We start from the raw sequence: 19,522 nt of genomic DNA on the forward strand, positions 1-19,522 counted from the left end.
TTAGAAATCTTATTTTTCATTGGCCGAAACCATTAGTAATCCTAGGTGGCGCTCTAATATTTCAGCATATATGCCTCCTTTATATATGTATATTAGATTTATACTTTATATTTTCTCAAACACACATAACGAATATAAATCAATTTTATTTCATTAAAAATATTTTCTATTTATAAATTATTATTTATGAGTAATAAATAATACCAGTAAACAATTTAATACATCTGCATCACATTTTATAGAACTATCTAAAGATTGTGAAATAAGGGCATATTAAGTAGTGTAATAAACATTTGCGATGATAGAAGTAACAAATTGCATCTAAAAACAATGATTAACAATTGAAATGGCACATCGGCAGAGGCGTTAGCTGTAAGTTTTCTTGTTGATAGCCGCTACAAGTGATTTTCGATGTCTTTGCATCTTTCCAAGTAGAGTCATTCGCAATCCACACACGAATTATTCCGATCAACGAGTTGATGATAAACCCTAAACCCGTATGAATACATATCACATTCCCAATCATTGAAACCCTAATATGAAAATAAAATTCTCATACATGGATGAGAATCAAGAGCCTAGGAAAATCTAGGAAAAACCCAACAATAAATTGGGAACAAAACAAGAAAAGAAACAACAATAGACAGAACATGAAGAGAAAATAATGGAAAAACAAGAAGGGTTGAAAAGAGGCTAATTTTCGAAGAAATTAGACTATTTTCGGCCTGAGCGACCAAAGAAAACTGAAACCCTAGAGATGAGATAGAAGAGAGAAAAAGGAGCCAAATCAAATTATTTGATTAGAAATTACAATTATTTACTTATAACAAATTAATCATTAGTCTTTTTACATTATTAACTACAAAGAAAGCATAAGAAACTAAACATCTTCTCAAAATAAGTCCCTAACATCTCATCTTCCATGCACTCCTTATAAATAAATTTACTAACAACCATTTTCGCTATATCACTTACACAATCAGCTTGATACCATCATATATTTTAAGAGATACTATATGTTTTACTTTATATCTGTTCTTTTTTTCTATGGCTGAGTTTCATTCGTCAATTTATTATGATTATTTTATTAACCGTTTGTTTTGTTATATTATCATCGTACATTGTTCCTACTAAATTGTTAGATTAATTGTTAGATTAATGTAGTAATGACCTTAAGATATACATAATGTGGTTTTATTTATTTATATCTTACACTAAGCAAAAAATAACGGATGCGCATAAATAATTTAAATTCCATAATTAATATTGGTCTAAAGTTAATTTATGTCGTGCAATGTAATAAGTTTGTACGTAGTATAACACTTTACAAAATGTTCTTTGTACGGATCAAAATGCCAGTTAAGTAAAAGAAAAAATTAAAGCAAATTAAGGAACACATACTTATCAATCTTAATCCAATACCACGTACACCAACTAATTAAATATTTAGATCAATATTAAGAACTAATTAAACATGGTTCTACATTAACAATAATTGCTACACAAGTAATTAACTAATTGCTTGTTCTAAAAATACTTCGTCCTAACAAAAACTTGTGTAAATAATTAATATTGACCAAATATTAAAAGGTCTTCAAGAGAAAAGCATTCTTGATTCTTTTTACCCTTGCGCGCCGACTTCGTAGAAGATGAAATTGGTGGAACATTACAACTTCCTACGTTTAACTAAAGAACTATTTAAAGTTCTTGCAACGTTTTCCTAAGAGACGACTTAAATGAAGGTCCTTCTAAACGTAAGTAGTCATACATAATTCCTCGAAATTCATAATTGTTCCTAGATTGAGTGAGAAAAATTGTGTTTTTTCCACTCTTAAGTAACTCACTTTTTAGACCTATGCTATATAAAATATATAGTCCGTGTATTCCATGCCTTGCAATTGCGTTATCTCTGCCTATCAGCAATGTCGTAAAAATAGGACGAGATTTGATGTTAGGGTTGTTGACTCTAACCTGAAAAGCACACAATAATTTAATTCTAGACTGCTTGAAGTAAAATATTTACTGATCACTTTGTTTAATATAACACTACAAGAATTTGTATCTTTTATGACAACCTAATAACGACGGGTCGAAAATCCCGTCGCAAAAGCCTTTTGCAACGGGGCTAACAACCCAACAAAGACGGGAACAACCGTCGCAAATGTCTTTTATGACGGGTTAACGACGAGATTTTCTATTAACGACGACAGACCCCTTTTATGACGGGTTCGCGACAGGAAATCTCATCGTTAATCAATGATTATTGGCTTTTAACGACGAGATTTCCCGTCGTTAATGGTACAATTTCTTGTAGTGTAATTTGCTAATAAAATGAACTATGTTTCTCACCTGTAATTCAGATTCGGTTGCAGATGCAAGTGCGATTTGTAGTGTATAGTTACTGTTGGGAACAACCTCCTTTAAGGGGAATACAATCTGCCATGTGGTTGACTCATACTTATCTCCTATCCTCCTACAATATGATTTTTTGCCTCAATAAAGACAATGGATTGAAAAGAAAACACAACTATGAGTTGTAGTATGTTACCTAAGTACATGAGCAAAGAACCAATGCTTTCGAAAATCACTAACACCAACAGTGTAAATAAGATCTTCCTTCGGGTAAAGATCAGTGTATCGATCCCATAGACCATATTGTTTGTACCTGTTACAAAAACAAAGAAGTCATTGATATGGAGATTTTAACTTGTACTCCCTCCGTTTTGAAATAATGAGGACAGTTTATCTTTTCACGTTTGCCAATGTAAATGTATGGACATTAATATCTCTAATTTTGTATTCGTACAAATTATAAAAAGCTGATATTCCAAACGTACATATCGAGACGAATCAAACAACCACACGACTATATTTTTCCTTACCCATAAATCACAAATAATAGTGAAATTAAACTTTGTAAATAGTGTCAAAAGTCAAAGTGTCCCTATTATTTCGAGACGGAATGAGTATTGTACAAAGAGTTGGAAAAGGAGTGTGGAAAAACTAACTTGTTTGACCCATCCAGGAAAAGCACTGGGTTGGTGAGGTTTGGTCTAGGATCAGGTATAAAGAATTCGGCTGAAGTACGATCAGGGATTCCAATTTCCCAAAGTGTATCTCCATTTCGTGGAGGTGTATAGACTTGATCCCCCAAACTAATTTGTTTCCCTGCAAAATAGGCGGAACATCAATTGGTAGAAAGTACACCCATTTGTATGTAGAGTTACATGCAATCGAGTCGTTTTGTATTTTTAATGCTTCAAAAAGCATATTTTTATTGTTTAAAAGCACATATTTACCTATTAAAATCATATTTTTACAGACACAAAAACACAGCCGCTATAAAAGAATATATTGTTGAATACAATATAATCGCTAAAATAAAAAAAGAAATCGAAAATGATAAAGGTCGCAACATGCGACCTTTAAGCCGTGTCACAATGATGACATGACATGCTTATGTGTCATGATTTAAATTGGAATCTAAAATATTTAACTTATATATCCTAGTATACATGTTTAAAATAAAGGTAGGTAAATCTTAATATTCTAATTTGTTTCTTTCTTTCTATCGATTACCTTATTTACATATTTTCATAGTAACATTTTTGCATTGATAGTAAAAATATTATGATGGCTAATATCCTACGTGGCGCCTATATGTACCAATTAAACTCCGACACGTAAGATTGCGACAACTAAATGTTGTGTTTTTAAACTGTAAAAATGTGTTTTTAATCCCAAAATGTGCTTTTAAAATTGAAAAAAAATGTGATTTTTAATCGTAAGAATGTGCTTTTTACTCTGGTTGTATGTAGAGTTACAGACAATCAGGTGCACCTTCAAATTTGTGGGCGGAACATGTACATAAGAAATGTTTGATGATTTATTTAGATCGACTGGGAAGTTCAGGCCATGAATTAAGGTCAATACCTGATTGAATGTTGACTATTGATGCAGATTTAAAATCCCCGATATATCCTGGAACCCATGCATAAAAGTTGTAAGTGCCAACATGAACACCTTTGATCAGAAACTTTCCTTCATGATCAGTTTGAGTCCAGAACTGATAACCCTGCAACATTAGTAAATAATTATTCATGCACATTATGTGATCTATCTTATGAAAACATATGCTATTGTTATTAATTCATTCCTTACTTTCATTTCTGTTTGCCATGATCCTGCGTCACCAGGTGCAGACAAACCAACCCACCCATAATTTGCTGGTATTTGTTTTTTAGATCTATGATTCATGAACATATTATCAATGAAAGTGTTATAATGGATACAAAGAAAGATTAAATAACGTAAATAAAGAACGCAAATATTTAACGTGATTCACTAACAATATTTTAGCTACGTCCACAGGCAGAGGAGAGGAAAGTTTTATTGATCTTGAGGAGTACAGATTACAGAGCACAACTAGGTTATGACCTACAGAGTTTATATAGTACTCTCTAGACAGATGCAGAAAAACCCATAAAATAGGCCCAAAACCGATAACCCTAGTACAGAATAACAGATACCATAAAGTTTGAGGCCCATTGGGGACCACGTTGCGTCCCCGAACCCCTAAACAAAGGGCGTCACCTCTGGACCCCAACTCGCTGACCGGGCAGCGAGATTCCCGTCTTGGGACGTTGCAGTAAGAGGTTTGACCGATTCAAAGCATTATTCTAACAGAAAGAACATATATGTATCCTGATTTCATGAACTTTGAGAGTAATATAAAAGATTTAAGAAAATACCCATCACTAACGAGCAATCTTCCCTCGACTGATCCACGTTCATTAGCCTTAGGGTAATCTTTCGATAAAGGAAAATCATAAGGCCAACTTTTAACTTCCTTGAGCATCTGAATTAACCAAAATTTGCAGGGGATTATGCAACTAATTAATCTGATAAAGTTTACTTAATTGCAAAGATATGAAAATAAAACAATAATTAAAGTAATATTTATATACCTGATCTTTTGCATTTTTCCATAGCATTTGATGACCTCCTTTTCCTGCAGGAAGGGAATTTAAGTGCACAAAGTATGGTCCAAATACCTTTTTCCATGCCTCCCCTTCCTTGAACTTCATTATTAAATTTAGACCACCATAATGAGTACTATGAAACATCTGTAAATTGGTAGTACCAAAGTAAATCATAATCATTGCGCGCAAAAAAAAGTTGGTAAAATATAATAAAATATGGATAATGTAAGAGAAATGTGTTAAAATATGGGTGGGTGTAAAAAAAAAGTTAAGAAAAAGTGATTGAAATTTGTAAATATTGTGGGGTAAGAAGGGTAAGATAGTAAATTTTAATATCAAAAAATAGAATAAAACAAAGTGTAAAGAACATTATGAAACAGACTAAAACGAAAAGTGTAAAGAACATTATGAAACAGATTAAAACGAAAAGTGTAAAGAACTTAATCAAACGGAGGTAGTAGATGATATAGGGAACAATTGAAATGTTTAGGTTGAGTACATACAGCAAGCATAGTCGGACCAACATGAGATGTAAGGTCTTGTTTAAGTGGTCCACCCATTCGGAATTCATCACTTGCTGTTATCATCCATATTCCAATTCGATCATCAGTGGATATCCACCCATGTAACTTGTTATCTTTGTCATCACAAGCATATTGATACTTATCATCAACCTAAACAATATTAGAATCAAAATTAGAATCAAATTTTTGGACAATTGGTAATAGGGGGTAAAATCTTGTTTTCATGGGAATGATTTTACATCAAACTGAAGACATCCTAATTAGTACGGGGTTATTAAATACGGGTCTGGACCGCACCCGTCATCAAGAGAGAGAGTCCACTTAACAAATTTAAAGGAGGTTCCACCTTAAAACCATATGGCAATAACGGGAGTAGCCCCTTGGCCTTATTAAATGATTAATCTCTTCTCTTTTGTCAATGTGGGACTCTCACACGTGATGTTTCATGGGTCAAATCTTAACACTTCCTCTCACGTGTGAGGTCCCTTTTTCAATATGGGTCACATGTGATGTTTCATGGGTCGTCAGAGTGTCTTTATCACTCTTCCTCACATGGATCCCGTTCAGCTAGCCCAGAATACAGTACAGTAAGGTCCCAGCTGTGGGCTTGACTCTGATACCACGTTAAATACGGGTCTGGGCCGCACCCGTCATCAAGAGAGACAGTCCACTTAACAAGTTTAAATAAGGTACCACCCTAAAACCATATGGCAATAAGGGGAGTAGCCCCTTGGCCTTATTAAGTTACTCTCTTCTCTTTTATTAATATAAGACTCTCACGCGTGATGTTTCATTGGTCCGATCTTAACAAGGGTACAATTTATACATATGAGTTTTCTTCTTAAACACTTGTATTATTTCAACATACTTTGATAATTGAAATTAGTTCAAGAAAAGATTTATATATACCTGTCCTTTCAACTTTATATTGGTTGGCTTTGTCAAGAGAACGGCTTCTTTATAGGCCAAAGTCTGACCAGTCTCACGGTCTTGTTCCAAAGGCATTAACCTTTGTATGGTATCCGAAATTGCCATATAACGAAAACTAACAAAAATACAATCTCTTTGTAAGGAAAAAATATTACATATATTTAAAAATAAAAAATATATTGTTGTATGAGCAGCAAAAATAATCATACTTTTTAGGTTGAAGCTTAAAAACAGTCCTTATCTGAGCCACATTCAACGTAGGTGATCCTTGTTCACGTTCAAATATGGCATACGAGTAGAAACCAGAGCTGCCTCGAAGTAATACATACCTACATAAATAACCAAACATAATTTTAATTGATTAGCCTCCACTTACATTATAATACCTTACCCTTGTTGTGTTGTTTTCATTAGTTCAGACAAAGTATCACTACAAGAAATTGTCCATTAACGACGGAAAATCGCGTCGTTAAAGGCCAATAATCGTTGACACTACAAGAAATTGTACCATTAATGACGGGAAATTTCGTCGCTAAATGCCAATAATATTTGATTAACAACGGGATTTCCTGTCGCGAGCCCGTCATAAAAGGGGTTGTCGTTAATGGAAAATCTCGTCGTTAACCCTTCGTAAAAGACATTTGCGACAGTTGTTTCCGTCATTGTTTTGTTGTTATACCCGTCGCAAAAGGTTTTTGCGACGAGATTTTTGACCCGTCGTTATTAGTTTGTAATTAAAGATACAAATTCTTGTAGTGTGATTAACAATGGGATTTTCTGTCAGCGAACCAGTCACAAAAGGGGGTCGTCATTAATGGAAAATCTCGTCGTTAACCCATCGTAAAAGACATTTGCGACGGTTGTTCCCGTCTTTGTTTGGTTGTTATCCCCGTCACAAAAGGGCTTTTTGCGACGTAATTTTTAACTGTCGTTATTAGGTTGTCATTAAAGATACAAATTCTTGTAGTGTATATAGTACCTGATATCTACTTTCAGTGATGGTGATTTCATCTGGGGACATAAAAATGAAATTTCCACTTGATCTTCTGTTTTGTTTATGATTTTAAAACTTGATCCTACAATCCTGCACATTGTCACTTGTTAGATATTTGCATAAATTCATTATTACTATAGAAGTAAAATAACAACACACACGAATTGCAGCCGAAATATACCCTATTTTATTTTGTTCATCGTTGTCTAGGTTATTACTGGTTGCTACTGTATCCCAGTACCTGTACATAACAAACATTTTGGGAGATTTATGCACAATTATTAGTATTGCATTGTAGAAGTGGATAAGTAGAAAATTTGTTTACTATAGTGAAAGTGTGTAACAACATTGGAGGCCATGACAAAAATAGCGTGTGAGACGCCCACTTGGGCACCCGATTTTCATTGCACTCGGGTTCTTTTCTCTTTCAAAAAAAAAATAGCGTGTGAGACATGATGATTTTTTTTTAATTATTTAAAATGGACCATGAGATAGTAAAACAATGAAAGAAAGAAAAATAATAAAATATGGAATGTTAACAAATTAATAAGAAACAAGTAATGCACTTTAAAAAACGGAGGGAGTACGTAATAAGTTAATTAAAGTGACTTATGTTTTGATCAAAATGAGTGGTTAATAAATTCTCCCTATGTCCCAAGCTAGATTTTACACTTTTCATTTTCGTCTGTCCAATATTAGTTTTTGTACTTCTATTTTGAGAAAGTCATCATTATTTTATTACCTATCTATTTCCACTACCAAAAAATTTAGGCCCGCATTTACTCACATTCAATTAAGACAAATATTTCACTATCTTTTATCATATCTACTTTTCAATAAAAATAATACCCCATTATCTATTTCATATCTACTTTTCCAATAAAATAATAATTTGATAACCAAAACAACAACCTATCTTCTAAAACTATGTGCCCTGATAAATGTCAAAACTAATATGAGATGAAGGGAAGTTAATCGCAATGAATAAAAAAGAAGAATGTACCCTCTTTGAGATATCTTGTTGTTTGCATCAAGTATATTGTCTAGGCCACCATACCGTATTCTTGTTACGTAGCCTTCTGGAATAGAGAAGGCGACTTGAACTATACCATTGTCCAACACAACCTACAAAAAGTGTTAGTGTAATGTGTAATTAGTCTCAATTCACATTTAACGCGACTTATATCATTATGTATAATTGTTTTCTATACTTTTACGGGAAACCATAAATTCAAAATCGTTGAAGCAAGGGACCGTTGTTTTGATACAAGTATAAGATAAGGTACTTATTTTAATGAATTTTTTATATGAGTATATGAATTTTTTATTTTCACTCGGAAAAATCTAATGTCATAGCTTATTTTAATGTTCTTGAGTTGCTATACAAACCTTACCATAGAACTCAAATCTCTTGATTTACTCAAGTCTTTTTATTACAATATATACTCCGGTAAACATTGAAATTCGATCATCAAATTGGTAAAAAGTGTACCAAAAACTCAAAAACTAAGAATCAAGTAAGGTTGTCAAATCAGGTCATCAGATCGATTCCGGATCGGTTATAAATAATTGGGGTCAATATTTCTATTCGCGTTAATACGGATCTGTTCAGATAACTTCGGTTCGGGTGAGGTCGGTTTTATAAATTGTTTCGAATTGAACTCGGTTTCGGTTCATGTAACTTCGGGTCGGATCAATCTCGGGTTCGGTTGAAACTGGTTCATGTTTAAAACGATTTTGTATCGGTTTGATTTGTTTTAGATTGAGTTTGGTTCAGTTGTATGTCGCATTCGGGTACAATATGACCGGTATACTTTGAGTACGACCTCATGTCCGGATTAGCTAAGTCTTGGATTTGGATCAAGTAAGGATCGGTGAGTCTCGGGCGGGCCAAGTTTGGATAAGTGCCTCGGATTCATGTCAATTATTGATTGGGTATGCTGTTCAAGTTTAGATCGAGTTAAGTTTGTAATCTTGTGTTCTACTAATTGAGTGACTATCGAGTTAACGATAAAATTCAGATTACTTTATTATTCTATGACTTCATGCCAAATAAAGATTTTTTAGACTTCTATTACTTTGTTTCCAAATTATTTAATATAAATAGATCTTATAATGAATTTTCATATATTGAGTTGGATTTAAATAATTAATAGTTCAATTCGGTTAACTTGAGTTAGATTAATGAGGAGAAAATTGAATAGGATTCATCTTAAATCATGTATTTCTTATTTTATTTTTGTAACTCGTGTGACTTTTGTTTGTCAGATTATTTTCGGATATCGATTTGATCGGGTCGGGTAAGCAACAATTCGGTTGAATTCAGATTCAGATATATGTGGGTTAGGTTAAATCGTGTATCGAATTTTATCGGGTCGGGTTAATTGCGGTTGTTACGGATAAATAGATTTTTGAATTGCTATCGGATCGGATGCGGATTTGGTTCGGTGAAAAGTTATCGGATGTAAATCAAGTTGCAGTCTCCTATGATCGCTAGCGATTCGGGTTCGAATCTTGAATTCATGGGCTAAATCGGATTTCAGGTCAACAACAGATTGTCTATGCAACAACCTAAGACATTGCCCAAGAGTCTAAGACATTTTGACATGTATATTTGTTACAATAATCCATGTATCCATTATTCTAACATGTGTTATACTTATGTCTAAATAACAAAAGTAACCAAACATGAGTTCCACATTTTACTATTCGATTTTTTTAAAGGTTTTGAAATATAAGTATGATCCTTAGATCAATATTTGACTATTTTAGAGTTGATGATTACCATATTGGTTGTTGCATTAACCCGAACACCCGTGGCCTCCCCCGTATTTGATATGATTGTCTTCGAATTTGGTTTGACTTGAAGTCCTCTTCTACTGCAAGTCACAACATAGTAGGCTCACATACGTATTAAAAAATACACGATTTTAAACATTAATATCTTTTATTAAGGATAAAAAAAATATAAAAAGTTAATATTTAAAAAATATTTATTGAGACGAATCTAATAAAACTCCACGCGATTATTTTTTCTTATATATAAATCACAAAACGAAGTCAAATGAGCTTGTGTGAATAGTGTCAAAAACTCAATTGGTATCATGTAAATAAGAACGGAGGAATTATAACATGTTGCAATTCTTTAATTACATTCTTATATCCCATATTTAAATTAGGACAATATCTATAACACTAGACCAAGACAAGCATGATACTCCTATATCCGTATATGCCTATTACTCATTGTTTTTTTTTTTTTTGGTGTTAGCACCAGGTTCACCCTTAAGGCTAATTCGAATTTGGGGCGAGTTTTGGGTGGTTAGGTTCCAGTCCCCTCCCAATTGTTGTTGCAGGAGATCGAACACGGGTTCTCCCTACCAAGTTCAGCCTCAATCACCACTGAATCAATAATCAATTGGTAACAAGTTGGGTAAGAACATGCGAAAGAGAGCATTTTTCAACCCCTTAATTTAAAATGCATTAAAGATCAAACTTAGGATTCCAAAATAAAAATTAGTTAGTATGGATTAGTGCACAAAATTGAAGAACTTACTGGATTCTCCCCCTACAATTTCCTGTAAATAATAATTGAACAAAAATTGTAGTCCAAAGTAGAACCTTCCATTTTGTGACCTTGTCCATCTCTATTTTTGTGTTTAATTTTTAGCTTGAAAGTTCTTAATAAATCAAGAATTTTATTGTCAAAATATATACTTAGAATATTTTTTTAAAAGGTAAGAAGAAAGGAAAAATATTAGGAGACTCTACTTAGGAAGGGAACAAATTGTATCACAAGAGATTCTTTATTTTTTACAGAGTAGAAGACACAAATCAACTCGATATTTTCCATAAAAATAATAAAAAAATAAACTTGTTTTTCAGTTCCTGTGATTTTCTTCGGATTTTTATGATCATAGTAGTAAATAAATGAGCAAAAAATCAAATAGATAGCCAAATATTTGTTGAAATGGAAGGTTTTTATTCTTCAAAGTTTCAAACCAATAATTGCTATAGATATTTTCCTAGTTTGCTCTCTCTAACCAATTTTCCCTGAATATATATATTTTAATTTATACATTCATGCATCCAGGTGAAGCATCAATGATCACTAGCAAATATGGTTATATGTGTCACCAATACATATTTACGAATGCAGCTATTCTTGAAAAAATCATAGTTGAAACTACTTCCTCCATGTTTTTTAAATGACACAATTATATAAACACTAATATGAACCAGGTCCACGCTAATTTACCGTGAATATACTAAAGGAACGGAATAATTTTTGTTGGCCAACGTGTGTAACTGTCAACTGTCATGTAACAATTATTTTGCAATTTTAAATAGTAAATATATGATTTTTACTGTAACTATATGATTTAAAGAGTTACTATGTGATTTATAGAGTTTCTATGCGATTTGCGTCTAGTCTATTTTATATATTTTAAAAAAAAATTATTTTTCAAAATTTCCAGATATGTATTTATTCATTTCTCTCTCTTTATTTTCTCTCCATACTTTTTAGATTTTTTCTCTACACTATTATAAAGATGTTCACACTAACTTAGCGTGAATCAGGGCAACGAAGCAATATTGGATGGGCAACATGTGTAATTGTCATGTGACAGTTATTTCGCGATATGATTTTAAATAGTAATTATATCCGTGTTTTAAAGAGTTATTATAGTAATTATGTGTTTTAAAAAGTTACTATGTGTTTTGTAGAGTTTCTATGGGATTTTTGTCTAGCCCACTTTATATACGTTTTTAAAAAATTTATTTTTCAAAATTTCAGATCTGCATTCTGTTCATTTCTCTCTCTTTATTTTACCTCTTTGTTTTTCAGATTTTTACCCAACTTTATAGTAACTATATGACTATAACAATTACTATATTTGCAATATAATTCTACAATTAAGTATCTTACCATCATTAATTCTAAGAGTTGTTTTATGATGCACATAGAAACTACATGTTTTACATAGTTGTTATGTTATTTTTTTCATATTTAAATGTTAAATTATTAACTTAGTTTATATATTAGTGATACAGAAATACAAAGAGGACGCATTCAGAACTGAAGTCGTGCAAAGAATAACTTCTGCAAGGAAAACAAAAGCAGGAGAAGAAGAAAATTCTAACAACAATGAAAACCAAGGACGTGGTAGAGGAAGGAGAGGACGGGGGCGTGGAAGGAGAGGTGGTGTTGGTGGAAGGAAGGGACGTGGACGTAGCGATTAGTATTTTTTAGTTCAAAAAACGTTGAGTTTAATGTGGTTTATTTAATAGATGTAATAATTAGAATGTCGTAACTAAAAACAACTAACCATGTAGTTCATGTTTTTCTTAACTACTGTTCCACAGTTATAATTACTCTTACTTTTGATATAGCTATTCTTTTCTATTTTAGTAATTATATGATATATAATAGTAACTATATAATAGAAAAAGTTACTACTCCCCCCGTCCCTTAATACTCGCCCCGATTTGACCTGTACAGAGTTTTAGGCAATTTAATTGACTTATTAATTTATTATATGGTAATTGGTAGTAGAGTATTTTTTTAATATAATCAGTGGAAAATGTATCAAACTTTTTTGAGGGATGAGTGTGGACCTGAATTTTTTAATATGTTTTAGAAAGTAGGAATGTAAGTGGATCATTGATTAAGTGAGAGAAATTATATAATATTAATAAAGTATGCCATTTATAGAAACGGGGCGGTTATTAAGGGACGATTTTATAAGAAAAGCGGGGCGAGTATAAGTATATGACCTCTAAAGCATCTATATTATATTGTTTATTTTATAATATATTAATTGCTCTACAATTAAAATTACTTTTCTATATGATATAATTACTCTTTGTATAGAATAGTTATTCTTATCAAAATGACTATTTTTTTCATAGTTACTATTCTAAAGATATAGTTACTTTACATAACATATAGTTTCTATATTTTACTTTTTATGTCTGCAAGAAATAATATATAATTATTCTTATTTTTGATATAGTTACTCTTTCTGATAACATTAACTAAATGATACTTCCTCCGTTTCAAAAATATTGCAACACTTTGATTAGCATGTATGTCAAGACACTTTAAATATCTCTAATAATTCTTTTTTTTTAATCTTAAAATTTAATATTACGAAAATATACAATGAAATCCATCCACCAACATTTTACTTATAACATTTGCTTAAATAAAAAAAAAATCAGTTTCAACACCTAAAACTTAGAGAAATCATATGGAGTACTTTTTTTTTTAAGAAAAGTTGACTTTTTTTATAACATAATTTCTCTTCAATTTCTCACCGGAAAAAATAAAAATAAGTTGAAAAATAACAAGTTTAAAATTTGTATTTTACGTAAATAGTATAATACCATACTTAATTGGTTAATTTTAATTAATTATGTTTTTTACAAATTCCAAATTCTACCACGTCGTTATTTTCTCAAACATACAAAACGAATATAAATCAATTTTATTTCATTAAAAATATTTTTTATTTAATAAATTATTATTTACGAGTAATAAATAATACCCGTAAACAAATTTAATCTCATCCGTACGTTGTACGGGTTTTAAGCTAGTTTTATTAGGTAGTGGGATAACAAACTCTAGAACTAAATCAGAAAGTTAGCTTTAACTTCCAAAAAAAAGTAACTTTGGAATCACCTAGAAAAATTTAATACCATATGCATCACATTTTATAGAAATATCTCAAGATTGTAAAAAAAAAAAAAAAAAGGCATATTAAGTAGTGTAATCAACATTTTTTATGATAAAAGTAACAAATTGCATCTAAAACAATGATTAACAATTGTAATGGCACGTCGTCAAAGGCGTTAGTCGCTACAAGTTCTAAAACCATAATATGTACACAAAAGAATGAAGATATCATAAGAGGGTTAGACGGATTCCAAATCACACAATTGGCGGCTCATGATCGAATGTCATGCAATGTCAAGAGGAGTTCTAATGTGCCATGGTGCCATACATGTACCTACATTTACAAAAAAAATACAAGGTTATTACGAGAGTAATACAATTAAAACTTCTGCTCAAAAACACCACATATTCACCCCACCACAGTCCCAATTTCATGTGATATTAGAAATCAACGCAAATTCACCCGAGAATCTCCATTTTATTTTCGAGTACGATTAAAAAGTGTTTGGTTTACCAAAGGAAAAGGAAAGGAAATCAAGAACGAAAAAATAAAACTAAAAAAAATATGAACATGTAATAACTAATAATTACTCTATCAGTTTTGACTTTTGAAGAATGAGCAAAACTAATAAAATGAGCGAAAATACATACGAGGTCCCACACATCTAGGTGTATCTGAGAACAATCTTGTAAAATTGAACATGTTTTCAGGTTGTGTTATGATTTAATGACGTTCCAAGTACGAAATGAAGTTGTCTTCTAATTATTTTTGGTGAAATTTAACTCGCCGTTGTCTACCAAGAATTTAAACTCCTTTCGGAAAATAAAACTTTTTAAGACGTTAAAAGATGTACTTCGTAAGTTTTTTAATACATGTAATATTTGATTTTGTTGCATTATTTAAGTATTGTATTAACTATGACCATTAATATAGTTAATCATATACTTCTTCCGTTCTGAAAATATCGCACCATTTGTTTTTTACACTATTCACAATACGATTTTGGCCATTTTTTATGATTCGTACGTAAGAAAATTTTAGTCACGTGTGGTCATGTTAGATTCGTATCGATATACATTTTCTAAATATTAATTTTTTTTTAATAATTTATACTCGCATACGATTTGAGATATTAAGAGTCAAAGAAATGGTTGAAGGAGTAAAAGTCAATCATGATGAGATATTTCCGAAACGAATGAAGTATTAATGATATTATAAAAGTTTATATGGTATGAAAATGAGCTAGACCCAACAATACTTAAATTAATGATATTTATTTTCATATATTAGTAATAAAATAATTAATAATTGAATATTGCAAAAAAGTCAAATATTGCATATTTGCATGTATATATATATAAACAGTACTACACTCAGGTGCAACCCAAAACTTATGAGAAAGAGCAACCAGGGTCATATGTCAGATGAAAATTAACCTCTTCTAGGAATCTTTGCAAAGCACAAGTACAAGTGTTGGCAAATGTAAACATCAAATTGTTGTAACTAAAAAATGAACAACCTTAATTTGGTGCAAAAGAATTAACAAAGGGCATTTTTTCCATTGGAATCCTATAATGTATTTCCTTTGGACATATAGTAGTGGCGGATCTAGAAATTGTACTAAGTGGGGTCACTATTACAAAATTACTGAGAAATTAACTAAATTAGGTACTTTTTAATACAAATTAGTCGAAAATTAACTAAAATTATGCAAAAAAATTTGGCCAAGTGGGGTCAAGTGACCCCACTCCCTATACACTAGATCCGCCAATGATAGTTATGCTCTATATAGAGAATATATAGTTATGCTCTAAGCTCAGTTAATGTATTTCCTTTGGACATAACTCACACAAGACGCTTAAGAAAATTGCAAAGAGGTCGATCTTGGCTCTGTTTAGTTCACTTTATTTCAAGACATAATTACTTAGTTGAAAATTCGATTCGATGACATTAGGGTTTGATATTATGGATCGCAATTGTTTACAAACAGCTTTGAATCGGATTAGTGATTTTGGAGGTAGTCTTGGCAAGATGTTAGTGACAAAAGATCATCGGAAATATTAGGGTTAGGGTTAGAATCAAGAATTAAGGGGATCGCGTTTTTAATGTTTGACCCCCAAGGCTAAAGCAGTTAAGCAGATGTGCGGTTTGGCTACTGCTCGTATGGGATTAAAGCAATCTAACCAAAATTTACTAATATAAAGAAATTGGCGAAACACGTTTCTAAGATCGAGAAAAAGAAAAGAAAAAAAAAAAAAAAGAAGAAGAAATGGTAGAAGCTAAATATATAAACAATATAACTCCTAATAGAATTAAGAACACTAATATGATTAAAAGTCTAATATACATCAAATATAAGATTAAATCAATTAGATTTCTATATCTATCGCTTCCTTTTTTTATCTCTTTCTAATAAATTGAATAATCAGGTTGTTTCAATAATTGGTTGCGTTGTGAATTTATAAGTTTGTCGCCTAGTTGTATTAATATCTTTCTAAATGATTATTATTATAATAATCATCTAAGAACATCAAAAGGGGATGTAGCTCAAATGGTAGAGCGCTCGCTTTGCATGCGAGAGGCACTGGGTTCGATCCCCCGCATCTCCATTTTTTTACTTATTCAACCCTCATTTTTTCCCCCCCTCACCTAGGATTTTGACGTTCCAATTAATGGGCACTACACGTGTTTACGAAATAATATATGATGAGTGACTATTTTTTATGTTTATTTCTTCGCATAGGAAATGAGGGACTTTATTGGAGGTCGCATAAGCATTACAAAGGTTGAACAAACTAGGAAAAACAACATCAATTCAAAGTATCGGAGGATACGAGTTTCAGACACTTGTATTAGGATAAGCAGTATCATAATTCAAATTCTGATTCACATAAACAAGTGACTTCAGTTCATAGCAACGAAAACCCTTATAACTCGGAGCATACCCAATTGAACTCCCTTATAACCCGGAACATACCCAATTGAACTCTCTTCACGCTTCAACGTTTCCATGATTCAATTAACGTTGTAAACGCCACAATAGACGATCCTCCTTCGTTGAGTGCATTCTTACCCTCGTCTTTCAATTCCAACACTCGTTTCCTTACATCTACTCCTTCGTCATCATGTGAGTCCACGATCTGCTTAACTCGCTTCTCGATCTCACTCGAGCTCACAAACCGGTCTTCGTCTTCCTCCATCGGAAGCGCAATCCCGATCTCCTCCACAAGCAAAATCTTATTAAACCTTTGCTCGGCGTAGAGCGGCCACGCCACCATAGGCACTCCAGCATCCACTGCCTCTAAAGTCGAGTTCCATCCACAATGACTCACAAACCCGCCCACAGACTCATGACCCAACACTTCAATCTGCGGTACCCACGACTTAACCACATAACCCAGGTCTTTAGTCCGACCCAAAAACCCCTCGGGTAGTATCGAGTCCAAATCCGGGTCGGGTGGGTGCGAAAACGAAGCACCCTTTTCTTCACTAGGTGGGGCCCGAACGGCCCATAAAAACCTCACTCCACTCTTCTCCAACCCCAAAGCTATCTCCCTTAATTGCTCCTTAGAGAACACCCCTCTACTCCCAAACCCCAAATACACCACACTCCGGCTCGGTTGCGAGTCGAGCCAACTCAAACACTCGTGGCGGCTCGGTTCACTTTCACCCCGGTTCGCGATCAACGGACCGATACAATAAACCGGAGGAATGTCATTACCAGGAAGACAACTCCCCTGTTTCAAACCCTTGACAGCTTTAACCTCTAATGACTCAAAACTATTAATTATAATCCCATCACATTTAGGCAATGTTTCAGCCATCTTAACAAACTCGTAATAACTCACACCACGATCAAGCATCGGCTCAATCATACCACTAGCAGGAACAGAGAACAACCCTGGAATCTCAAACACAGTCTTACGATTAACCTCAAGTTGAAGGTTCCGGTAAGAATCGGTGGCGATTTTGTCGAAAACCGGGAAATTAAGGAAGAAAGCAAGAGCAGAAGCACCAGAAGTGAAGAAAAAGTAAGTGGGTATTTTCAATGACTGGGAAACTTCCAAAGCAGGGTAAGAGAAGAAATCGAGAATTAAACCCGAAACAGGGGAAGATACAGATATCGATTCGAGTGATCGTTGGATGTTTGGGTTGTTACTACGAAGAACTTCGAAGGTGATTTGTTCGTAGTTTTCGTAATTTGATGGATCACCATTGATGAGAGGAACAGAGGGGAGAGAAAGGAAGGTGATTGATGGGAAAGATGAGGAAACAGAGGAAATGTATGAGGAGTATGATCCAGTTATGAAAGGGAAGTTTGGGATGAGAATTGTAATGGAGGAAGGGGAAGATGAGTGAGTTAAGATGAGTTTACCGAGTTCTACCATGGAAATTAAGTGGCCGATTCCTGGTGATGGGTAGAGAACGATGTTGTTGTTATTCTCCATTGTTGTAAAACAGAGGAGTTTGGTGGGGAAGATAAGGTTTTGAGGTTGGTTGGGGAAGTGGAAATGTGTGACAAGAACATGAGATCTTCTGTGGGGAGTGAAGAGTGATGAGTGATAATGTTGTTTTTTCACCATTTTATTTACAAAGGCGTGGGCCTCGTGGCACACGTTTTTGGGGGAATTTGTCAAATGTTAGTTGGGTGGCTAAGGTCTACCACTCATCACAATACCAAGATTACCGATCATTTTTAAATATTTGTTTTTGTTTTTGGTATTCCATTGTTGTACTGTAACTTGTAAGTTGTTTATCAACAGATAGATGACAGGTAGCTTAGTTGGTTAAAGTCGTTCACGTGGTACTTATAAAGTTATGACATAGGTAGTGTTAGATTCTCGGATTCTCCACTGTTGCCTCCCCAAGAGTAACTCCAGGATGACTGCCTGAGTGTTGAAATATTCATGAAAAGTTAGAGTTGGACACGTGTTGGGTTGTTTACGTCCTCGTGCCTCGCGCCCTGATGAAAGTGCGGAAACAGACCAAGAAAATTTTGTGACATGACAGGCCCGTGCAGCTGGCTTACTAATTTTACGAGTAATACTTTCTTTTTGTTAAATAGTTAACAAAAAACGTGCTCGTGTTGTGCTCGTGTTGGGCTCATGCCAAGTTCCTAAAATGAAGTCCATACAACCCATGGCCCATCACCATACCTCTCATGCCAACCCAGCCCACATGAATAGTCATTTCCCACTCACAGGCACACTAAAATGGTGCTCTTACCTCTGTATCCTAATTCTGGGAAGAAATGTGTATGTGTTTGTTTCACCAGAATAGTCCATTATGACTATGAAAGGACGAAATAGAATTCAATAGCAGCAACAAGAGTCCTCCAATTGAAGGGAGAAAAGAGTGTTGCTTATTTTTTACAAAACATTCAGCAAATGACCTATGCTTCTTTCCTAAACA

General features: G+C 33.2%; 2 protein-coding genes and 1 non-coding gene across 3 annotated transcripts; 1 reads left to right on the forward strand and 2 right to left on the reverse strand.

Annotated features, from left to right (window-relative positions):
• Positions 1-1,386: 1,386 nt before the first annotated feature.
• Positions 1,387-11,075, reverse strand: LOC110779543 (probable rhamnogalacturonate lyase B). The gene is made up of 15 exons (XM_056841252.1): positions 11,052-11,075; positions 8,434-8,555; positions 7,612-7,671; positions 7,416-7,520; positions 6,646-6,765; positions 6,416-6,551; positions 5,486-5,656; positions 4,968-5,126; positions 4,746-4,858; positions 4,162-4,246; positions 3,934-4,075; positions 3,009-3,168; positions 2,549-2,665; positions 2,350-2,473; positions 1,387-1,971 (listed from the first exon to the last, which is right to left on the reverse strand). The coding sequence occupies exons 1-15, from the start codon at positions 11,073-11,075 to the stop codon at positions 1,699-1,701; spliced, it is 1,911 nt and encodes a 636-aa protein (XP_056697230.1). The 3' UTR covers positions 1,387-1,698.
• A 5,571-nt stretch (positions 11,076-16,646) lies between these two features.
• Positions 16,647-16,719, forward strand: TRNAA-UGC (transfer RNA alanine (anticodon UGC)). The gene has a single exon. It is a non-coding gene; the product is annotated as a tRNA-Ala (tRNA).
• A 131-nt stretch (positions 16,720-16,850) lies between these two features.
• LOC110779552 (UDP-glycosyltransferase 88B1-like) lies at positions 16,851-19,518 on the reverse strand. Its single transcript, XM_021984044.2, has one exon. The coding sequence runs from the start codon at positions 18,691-18,693 to the stop codon at positions 17,110-17,112; it is 1,584 nt and encodes a 527-aa protein (XP_021839736.1). The 5' UTR covers positions 18,694-19,518; the 3' UTR covers positions 16,851-17,109.
• Positions 19,519-19,522: the final 4 nt, after the last annotated feature.

Source organism: Spinacia oleracea, chromosome 3 (genome assembly GCF_020520425.1).
Source record: "Spinacia oleracea cultivar Varoflay chromosome 3, BTI_SOV_V1, whole genome shotgun sequence".
Classification (NCBI taxonomy): Eukaryota; Viridiplantae; Streptophyta; class Magnoliopsida; order Caryophyllales; family Amaranthaceae; genus Spinacia; species Spinacia oleracea.

What these genes read in the sequence shown, in the direction of transcription:
- LOC110779543 (XM_056841252.1), bottom strand. Translation starts at nt 11,075, where the DNA reads ATGGACAAGGTCACAAAATGGAAG. An exon ending in ATATAAAGTTGAAAGGACAG is followed by an intron (nt 5,657 to 6,415) that starts GTATATATAAAT and finishes AATATTGTTTAG; the next exon opens with GTTGATGATAAGTATCAATA. An exon ending in AATAGTCAACATTCAATCAG is followed by an intron (nt 3,169 to 3,933) that starts GTATTGACCTTA and finishes CCTATTTTGCAG; the next exon opens with GGAAACAAATTAGTTTGGGG.
- LOC110779552 (XM_021984044.2), bottom strand. Translation starts at nt 18,693, where the DNA reads ATGGTGAAAAAACAACATTATCACTCATCACTCTTCACTCCCCACAGA.